Source organism: Pelophylax lessonae (genome assembly GCF_965119305.1).
Source record: "Pelophylax lessonae genome assembly, chromosome: 2".
Lineage (NCBI taxonomy): Eukaryota > Metazoa > Chordata > Amphibia > Anura > Ranidae > Pelophylax > Pelophylax lessonae.
In genome coordinates this window covers 90215347-90225361 of record NC_138769.1, presented here as the reverse complement: position 1 = coordinate 90225361, position 10015 = coordinate 90215347, and the positions used below count along the sequence as shown (strand labels likewise).

At 47.0% G+C, this 10015-nt stretch overlaps 1 protein-coding gene across 1 annotated transcript; it reads left to right on the top strand.

Annotated features, from left to right (window-relative positions):
* Positions 1-7184: 7184 nt before the first annotated feature.
* LOC309547961 (uncharacterized protein) lies at positions 7185-8363 on the top strand (the record flags this gene model as incomplete). The annotated part of the gene is made up of 1 exon (XM_082247954.1): positions 7185-8363. The coding sequence occupies one exon, from the start codon at positions 7185-7187 to the stop codon at positions 8361-8363; it is 1179 nt and encodes a 392-aa protein (XP_082104080.1).
* Between the last annotated feature and the right edge of the window lie 1652 nt (positions 8364-10015).

The window sequence follows — 10015 nt, the reverse complement described above, 5'->3', positions numbered from 1 at the left end:
GCCTGGCAGCGCTGCAGCGTAACTTCGGCCTTCCCGCTCACCGCCTCATATGTGACGTGCCCACAAGGTGGAACTCCACCTTGCACATGCTGGAAAGACTGTGCGAGCAGCAGCAGGCCATAGTGGAGTTTCAGCTGCAGCACGCACGCGTGAGTCGCTCTGCGGAACAGCACCACTTCACCACCAATAACTGGGCCTCCATGCGAGACCTGTGTGCCTTGTTGCGCTGTTTTGAGTACTCCACCAACATGGCCAGTGGCAATGACGCCGTTCTCAGCTTAACTATCCCACTTCTATGCCTCCTTGAAAAAACAATTCGGGCGATGATGGAAGAGGATGTGGCACAGGATGAGGAGGAGGAGGAGGATGAAGAGGTAACATTTCCAAGGCTTTCAGGGCAGTCATTCGCAAGGGGCTCCGAGGGTGGGTTCCTGCACACGCAAACGCCAGGGACGCAATTGTCCAGCAGGGGCACAGTTCTGGAGGATGAGGAGGATGAGGAGGAGGAGGAGCTGGAGGAGGAGATGGAACCATGTTCACAGCAGGGTGGCACCCAGGCCAGCTCATGGCCATCACTGGTGCGTGGCTGGGGGGATACAGAGGACACGGACCATACACCTCCCACAGAGGACAGCCTTTCGTTGCCTCTGGGCAGCCTGGCACACATGAGCGATTACATGCTGCAGTGTCTCCACAACGACCGCCGAGTTGCCCACATTCTAACTTGTGCTGATTACTGGGTGGCCACGCTGCTGGATCCCCGTTACAAGGACAACGTACCGTCCTTAATTCACTCACTGGAGCGCGATCGCAAGATGCGCGAGTACAAGCGCACGCTGGTAGACGCCATGCTGCTGGCATTCCCATCTGACAGCGGGGCCACAGTGGAAGCACAAGGCAGAGGAGGAGGAGGAGGAGGTCGCCAACGCAACCAGGGCACCGCCAGCACCTCAGAAGGCAGGGTTAGCATGGCCGAAATGTGGAAAAGCTTTGTCAGCACGCCACAACAAACAGCAGCACCAGCAGCTCAGATGGAACGTCTTAGCAGGAGGCAGCATTTTACCAACATGGTGGAGCAGTATGTGTGCACACGCCTACATGTAGTGAATGACGGGTCTGCCCCCTTCAACTTCTGGGTCTCCAAATTGGGCACATGGCCTGAGCTTGCCCTTTACGCCTTGGAGGTGCTGGCGTGCCCTGCAGCCAGTGTATTATCTGAACGGGTATTTAGCACGGCTGGGGGCGTTATAACAGACAAGCGCAGCCGCCTGTCCAGAGACAATGTGGACAAGCTCACGTTCATTAAAATGAACCAGGCATGGATCCCACGGGACTTTTCCGTACCTTATGCAGAATAGCAATGGATACCGACCTTACCCACCCATTGTTCCATTTTTGCTCTTTCTCACTCTTTTGGGGTGTACCCTCATTTAAAATTTGTGAAAAGAAGCAGTGTTGGCTACCTCGTCCTCCTCCTCAGGGCCAGATTAATGTAGGGTCTATTGGAGCTGCAGCTCCAGGCCCCTACCTTTTATATAGGCCCCGGGTTGGCCATATTCACTGTTACCGCTCTTCTGTCACTTGTAAACACAGAAGTCTGGCTTCTATGCTCGCTTCCCCAGGCAGCACCCTCAGAACCTCCCCACACAGCGTGAAGGCCGGACAAGGAGGGACAGTTGGCGATGCATGGATGTGTTTATGGGCTTCAGAGACAGCATCCCATGTTGAATTAGGCATGCATGGCTGCACCCTTCCTCCTCTGGGTGCATGGCAAGGCACGGCCCTAAGGCCCTTCAAAATCCTCAGCACCAAGCCCATGATGCTGTTAATCCGGCCCTGGTCCTCCTCCACCGCCGCTTCCACCTACACCGCCCATAGGTGTGCGCAGCCTATTGCATTAAGGTGTGCACCCCAAAGTTGAAATACACATGCATGTGTTTGCCAGCAGGGAGAGTAATGTATCGGGGCCATGTACCTGTAGGCAAGGAGAAATAGAGCAGAGCAGGTCCCAGGGAGATCTTTCCCATCTCCTCACTGGCAATGCTATGTGCCCTAGGTGATTAGGGTGTGCCCAGGCACACCCAGCACACCCTGTGCGCACGCCTATGTCACCGCCACATCCACCACCACCTCAACCTCCCTCCTACTCCATATGGGCCTCGTCCTTCAGAGATGAAGAAGAACATTGTTTTATTTTTCTGTTTTTTTTTGTTGTTTTAAGTTATTTCCCTATCCACATTTGTTTGCAGAGCACTTGCCATGCTCTTAATTACGTTTTGCTGCCATTTGCAGCACTCTAGCCCTTTCCTTTGGTGTTTTAGAGCCATTTTAGTGCCTTAAAGTTCGGGTCCCCATTGACTTCAATGGGGTTCGGTGTCCGGGAAAAGTTCGGTAAAAGTCCGGGACACGGACCCGGACTTTTTTTTAAAGTTCGGCCGAACCCGTCGAACACGGACATCTAGGTGTCCGCTCAACCCTAGTTATCACTAGAACTGTCTACATGAATCATATTTGCATTTCCTCATCCAGGCAAAGCACTTTTTTTTGCTCCTAAACTATGTGCTGTAATTTCCAAATACATTTGTACATGCTTATGTAGAAATTCAGTTTATATACCTGTTTTTGGTTGTGTGCTGTACAATCAAGGCCAACCATCACCTCTTCTAATTTCACAGTAGATGGTGTCTCATCTTAGCATTGCAGTATGTTGGATTCAACACTCAGAACCCAACACTCCTGGATCAGAAGTCTTGGTGTTCATAAACAAATGAAAAAGTGTTCCCCATATGTGCTAATTCCTAACCAATGCAACATCAGCCACATTATGACTGATCCAAAAACCCACCCCCTGTTCTCATTGACCTGGAGGTCATTTTTTTAAATACCTGTTCTTATATCCACTATTACTTACCTTAATCAGTGGTACTATATCCCAGCTCTCTGCTCTTTATGGTTGGATTTAGAACTGTTGTGGAATCTTTTCCTGTCAGGTACAAAATACCTGTTACCTATTAGTCAGTGATACCAAATCAGAGATATGTAGCTACAGAGATCAGACCAGACTGGGTGGTTGAATCAAAGTGATCTGAATTTTATTATTCCGCATCTGAGATTAAATAAACCATATGACATATAAAAAGTAGGTTGTATTAGGATACTAATAAATAAAGGAATTGCTGCGCTTACTCATAAAATGCATGTGCGTTTTCACAAAATCATTAAGACAAGCTGCCAACACATGATCCTGAATAAGAAACCAGATCCAAACAGACAATAGAAATAGTAGTGTAGCACTAACGTCTTTCAACAGTTAAATCAAATAAGTCCACATTAAATGTAAATCACTCCAGGAAGATAATAAAGAGAAGTCCACAAAGATGGTGCTCAATTCCCAGATAGAAATCTTTAGTCTAATCAAAATTGGAAATCCAGTGCAGGGAAGCCGCCACCATAAAGGGTTAATTGGCCTCTTACCAAAGCTCGATGATCCTTATCACAGGGATCATAAACAGCAAGGGATGAGTGATGGTAAATATCAGAAGGAGACCTCACAGCTTTCCACTCCTCAGTGTTTCCAACAATCCTCTCATGGGTTAACCAGCCATGTGAAAGAAATTGCCCCACATAGTGTAATATGATCACACATACGTTTATTTGAATCATACAGACAAATCACTACTCACATGGAACCAGGTTATGCAGAGCGCATCAAACAGAGTAAGTACACTGCCATGGATAGGTTTCCAACCAGAAAGATGACCGCCGCGTCCCCCGTCCGTAGCGGCGTGACGTACCGCAAGCTCCTCCTACGCGTTTCGTCACACGTTGAAACAAGACTTGTCAGATACCAACATGCAGAGCAGCTTTAGCGGACTGGTCATCACAACCAGCAACTGACTGGGATGAAGATAACTGGACCATGGAATTTGACACTTAGAACATTGATTTTAGGAAACAAGCTACAGATTTAGGTGGAAAGGGGCACTGGGTTGGAGTCAGCATTGAAATGTATTTATTCATTTATCTTTTAAGGAAGGCCAGAATTCCAATCTTAATCCTTCACACACACACACACATATACACACAGAAATATATCTGTGTTCAGACAAAGAAATGAAAAATTTCTACAAGGGAATTAATGTTATAAGTAAGGAATAGGTTCGAATCAAGTATTTCTGCCAAGTCCCAAGGGTGGCTCTATTATCTGTGACCAATGAGGCATCTTTTTCCACTGAAATACATGCTTTACTGAATCTCTGAAAAAGCAGGAGATATCACAAAAAAATGAAGACTTTGCTTTAGAATTGCAAAAACCAATCAGTATACAGCTTTTATGACATAAAACAACATGAATGTTTTAGATATAGATTGTATCACTTCTAAAAGTTGTAAGGCTGTATTAAATACTTCATTGGGAAATCTGAAAAAAAAAAAAAAAAAACTTAATGTGTATGGCCATTTTAGGAAGAATTGGCCCACCAGTGACTACCTAATGTCAGCTTTGGTAGGAGATATATTTTCAGGAATGAGTATGTGACTATACAAAATGTGTGTTCACTCCCTGTTACCAACTGTCTGTTTTATTTGTATGTCTAGACATGGGGTAGGAAGATCTATTTCTCAGACTCTTGGCAAGACTCCGTTTTCTGACACAGTTCAAATGAGTAAGCAAGTTATTTGAAGGTTTGTCTCAGAAATGCTTAGTAAATGGGCATCAAATGACAGAGAAATCAGTAAATGCTTACTAGGTTCCAAATGTATGAACAAATAATGATCAGCACACCCCCAAAAAAGCCAAAAGAAGCTATTCTGTTTTTACCACGCTATTACTCAGAGTAATGGATAAAGTGACATCTATGCCTACTGTAAGATAAAGAAAAAAGTGGCAATGCCAGAGACAGTAGAGTCACAATAAGTGTAAACAAAGTTCAACACACAAGAATGTAGCCAAACGATTGCTCATAATTCTGATGTCCAAAGAATTTCCGCCCAGATGCAGTCCATCCTCTGATGGCTGCTCCTTGAGACTAGATGAAGGGGTGTGAGAGGAAGGCATGGCACAATAGAAAGGGTCAGTGGGAGGAAGTGTCCCCAGCAAAAAGTCCTGTGGGGTTCTGTGTTCAGCAACGCGGAGGGCAGCCTAGATGTACCCAGCTTGCAGACATTTAAGCAGGTCTCTCCCTTTCCTTATACTGATGCCAGACACAAGCAGCCTCCACCAGCCCCCAGATGTTCAGTATTTAGTCCCCCTGCCAGTTTCCCAATCTCTCCTTACTCTGTTCCTAGTGAGTTCTTAGTGACATCATTGATTCTCTTACCCTGATGTCAGTCTGCACACCCTTTTCCTGTGTCACGCTCCATCCCTCTCCATCCTCTGTGCACTGTCAAGGATTTGAGAAAAATCAAACATGTAGCTACCAGGAACTCATTATCATCCAGTGCTGTCATATTCCAGAACTACAATCTACCTGGAGTGCCCAGAAGTACAAGATGTTCAGTGTTCAGAGACATAGCCAAGGTAAGGGAGGCTGAAACCCGACCACCACTGAACAAGACACATAAGTTGAAACTGGCCCAAGAAATATCTAAAGACAGATTTTTCAAATGTTTTATGAGCTGATGAGATGAGAGAGGCTTTTTCAATTACAAAGGATGGTCTTCCTAGTTTGAAAAAGACCATCCAGAACATGATGCACCTGTGAAAATAAAGATACATTGCTGAGAAGGCACTGGTGGCATTAAAACTCAAATGGTTATCTAGTATGGAAAAAAGCTTGTTCCAAAAGGTGGGGACAAGTCCAAAACATATGGATCTTATCTGCTTGGGGTGTTGCTGCATCTGGGACATTGGACATGGAACCCAAGTCCCATATGGTACAATTTAGCCAGTGTATACTGCAGCTGGTGGATCAACATGAATTGTATGTGCTTGCAGTGTTTATTACATCCTCGAACCAAGTATCAGTATCATCTCCACCCCTCCTCTACAAGGTCAAGTAGTGATTGGAGACCGACCATTTAGGTGGAAAGTCACAAACTGATTAGCTGCCTTCGGTTTAAGGCATTTGCAAAGAGTCATAATTAGTTTGATGGAGCCTAAGGCATATAAAAATTGTTACAGGGGAGAAGAGGACAGGTCCAACCACAGAGCACCATGTTTATGCATATGCTGCTCACATTTCATTTACTGGCTGGTCTGTATCTGCATCTTTTGTATAGATTCTGGATCCATCTTAGCAAGGAAGATCCCAAACCCAAACAAAATTTAGTTCCCTAAAGGAAAATTCCATCTGACAATGTGAAAGGTCTTTAAAGCATTCCTAATTGTGGCAACAGTCATCCCTGCCAGTATATTGTGTACTCAAAAGGCCATTTGTAATCTCCATTGGAATCCTATGTGATGGAATGACAATGCAAGAACACAAGTTGAAAACAGGGAAAAAGGATTGTCTATAACCAGGAACAGTCTGGTCAAGGACCTTCATTGCAGGATCTCCGAGTATGATTTTAATTAAAGCTGCAGATTTACAAATAAACTTTTAAACTATCTTAACATTTGAAGCTTGTATGAGATTTTAGTAATTCAGTTGATGTAGCAACTTTCTAGGATTTCAGAGGAGCTGAGACTAATTGCCTGGGTCTGTTAGTAGCTCCACATCCTTGGGATTTGATTGTCCCCCCTACCTCTATGAAGGACCTTCCAGAGCATAGGGTGGGACATTCTAATACATAGGCTGAAAATTTGCAATGAAAGGGACAATCAAATCCTTGGGGAGGTGTGCCCAGTAGGCAGTCAGAGAGGTGGTAAATTGGCTAGAGCGTTGGTCAGACTGTCTTGTTCCCAAGAGGGAACTAATCCGTGACCTCTCTTAAAGCTGGAGCTAATTAACTTGTCCTACCCTAGGATCTGTGAGTACAGGTAAAAGGCAAAAGATTTATTCGATCTGAAGAGAAACCAGAGTATAGTGAGTACAGGTAAATCCCTAGGCCACAGTCTATCCATGATCCTCAGTCGTGAATGTATGGACTGTTCTAGTTTGGGGGCGTGGCTTGCGCGCGTGCTGCATGGACGCTTGAGCTGAGAGCTCCCTGTACCCGGCCGACTCTTACCCCAGCATATCCGAGGCACAGCGACCTCTGACCCTCGACACTTACCGGATCACCTAGCTGAACACATCGGGAAGATGACCAGCCGTAAGAGGAAGGATGAGCGGGGCCCGAAAAAGCTCACGGCCTTCTTCTTTCCACAGCCGCCTTTCCCTGAGAGGATCCAAGATGGCGCCGCAGCGCGACATGACGGCGGGAGCCCTGCGGCCTACACGGATCTCCCTGATGCGGCCCCATCGTCATCTCCTGAGGACTCCCCCTCACTGCCTCCTATGCCGGACTCCTCTCCTGCAACACCGATATCGGGTAGTCCAGCGAAGTCGAGGATGCGCATGGACCCTGCTAATCCTCCCGGGACTGATGTGAGTACATCTTTTGCCTCTATGCACTCTATGACAGCACTTCAATCCTCTATTGCTGCGTTTCCCACTACTGGCCAGCCTGTCCTGGACACCACAATGAAAAACATGTTAATGACTTTCCAATCCTCCCTTATGGCTAATCTCACCACCATCATGGACAGATTTACATATGAGATGAGACATATGGGCAGCAGAGTGTCACATATGGAGCATGGTATGCAGGAATGTGCTGAAACGGTAAATGACCTTGTGGACGCTTATCAGGAGCAAAAGGAGGACACAGAATGGATTAAATCCAAAATAGCGGATTTGGAGGATCGTTCGCGCCGCAATAACATCAAGCTGCGCGGCATTCCTGAATCAGTGCAGCCGAACGATCTTCTCCAGCATGCATCCACTCTTTTCTCTACTTTGGTCCCAGAATTGGCTCCTATCGAACTGACTATTGACAGAATTCACAGAATCCCTAAGCCCCGCCACCTGGAAGATTCTGTGCCCAGAGATGTGCTTTTGCGCATGCACTTCTATCCCGCCAAAGAAAAAATCCTCAAGGTATCCAGGCAGCTAGGAACACTACCTGACCCTTATGCAGCAGTGCAGCTCTACGCTGACTTGTCTCAGCATACCCTACAACAAAGGAGGCAACTGAAAACCCTCACAAAAGCCCTTTTCAATCATAAAATTCTGTATAAGTGGCGCCACCCGGCGACTTTGCTTGTTACTCACAATGGGATCCCGCACACCATATCCACCATAGAAGGAGGAATGCGGCTCCTTCACTCTTGGGGTATCATCCCGGATCCCCCGAGGAACTTCCATGATGGCTCTCAACATTCTTCCTCATCCCGCTCGAGACCTCAACAAAGACAAGGACGCCAAAATCACCGACCATGACAAGCTGTGCTTCCCTGCTTTCTCGTCTACTAGCCCGGCCGGGCTACAGCTCTTTCTTTATTCAGTTCCTGTAACCAGCTAATCCACCCTGGTGGATGTCCCCTGTTTCTTTATCAGTAGGCCTCTCCGTAGGATACCCCTACTGTTTTTCAGTGCACATCGGCCACTCAGCCCACTTACCGGGCATAGTTCAAGCAGCCTCATTTGGTTGCTCATCAGAGAAGTATTGCATACTCATTGTTCTTTTTGTTGTCTGCTTCTGTTTTTGTGTACCCCACCTTTAGTGCCTTCATTCCTCAGCGGCAGTGACTCTCGGAACTAGTGACAGCGACTGAACCCGTCTGCCTTTTTGGACACCCCCTGATACCTGGAGTCCTCACCAGTGACGCAAGACTCACTATAAGCCACCTGCCATCGGGACTTCAGGTACTGTCTCCACCTTCTTTGACATATCACTGTCTTCAACTACACACCTCTACCAGCCATGTCTCTCAATGTTCTCTCCCTGAATGCCAGGGGCCTTAACCACCCTGTAAAACGGTCCTCGTTGTGGAAATCTGCTCTCTCCTTTCAGAGTGACATTATATGTGTGCAGGAAACTCATTTCTCCCAATCCGCAACTCCCAAATGTTCCCATACTCAATTTCCCCACATATATCTGGCATCAGGCAAGAAAAATTCTATCATTGACCCGAAAGGTCGTTACATCATCCTCCAGTGCATTATAGATAGGGTTGAGCGAACACCTAGATGTCCGTGTTCGACGGGTTCGGCCGAACTTTAAAAAAAAGTCCGGGTCCGTGTCCCGGACTTTTACCGAACTTTTCCCGGACACCGAACCCCATTGAAGTCAATGGGGACCCGAACTTTAAGGCACTAAAATGGCTCTAAAACACCAAAGGAAAGGGCTAGAGTGCTGCAAATGGCAGCAAAACGTAATTAAGAGCATGGCAAGTGCTCTGCAAACAAATGTGGATAGGGAAATAACTTAAAACAACAAAAAAAAAACAGAAAAATAAAACAATGTTCTTCTTCATCTCTGAAGGACGAGGCCCATATGGAGTAGGAGGGAGGTTGAGGTGGTGGTGGATGTGGCGGTGACATAGGCGTGCGCACAGGGTGTGCTGGGTGTGCCTGGGCACACCCTAATCACCTAGGGCACATAGCATTGCCAGTGAGGAGATGGGAAAGATCTCCCTGGGACCTGCTCTGCTCTATTTCTCCTTGCCTACAGGTACATGGCCCCGATACATTACTCTCCCTGCTGGCAAACACATGCATGTGTATTTCAACTTTGGGGTGCACACCTTAATGCAATAGGCTGCGCACACCTATGGGCGGTGTAGGTGGAAGCGGCGGTGGAGGAGGACCAGGGCCGGATTAACAGCATCATGGGCTTGGTGCTGAGGATTTTGAAGGGCCTTAAGGGCCGTGCCTTGCCATGCACCCAGAGGAGGAAGGGTGCAGCCATGCATGCCTAATTCAACATGGGATGCTGTCTCTGAAGCCCATAAACACATCCATGCATCGCCAACTGTCCCTCCTTGTCCGGCCTTCACGCTGTGTGGGGAGGTTCTGAGGGTGCTGCCTGGGGAAGCGAGCATAGAAGCCAGACTTCTGTGTTTACAAGTGACAGAAGAGCGGTAACAGTG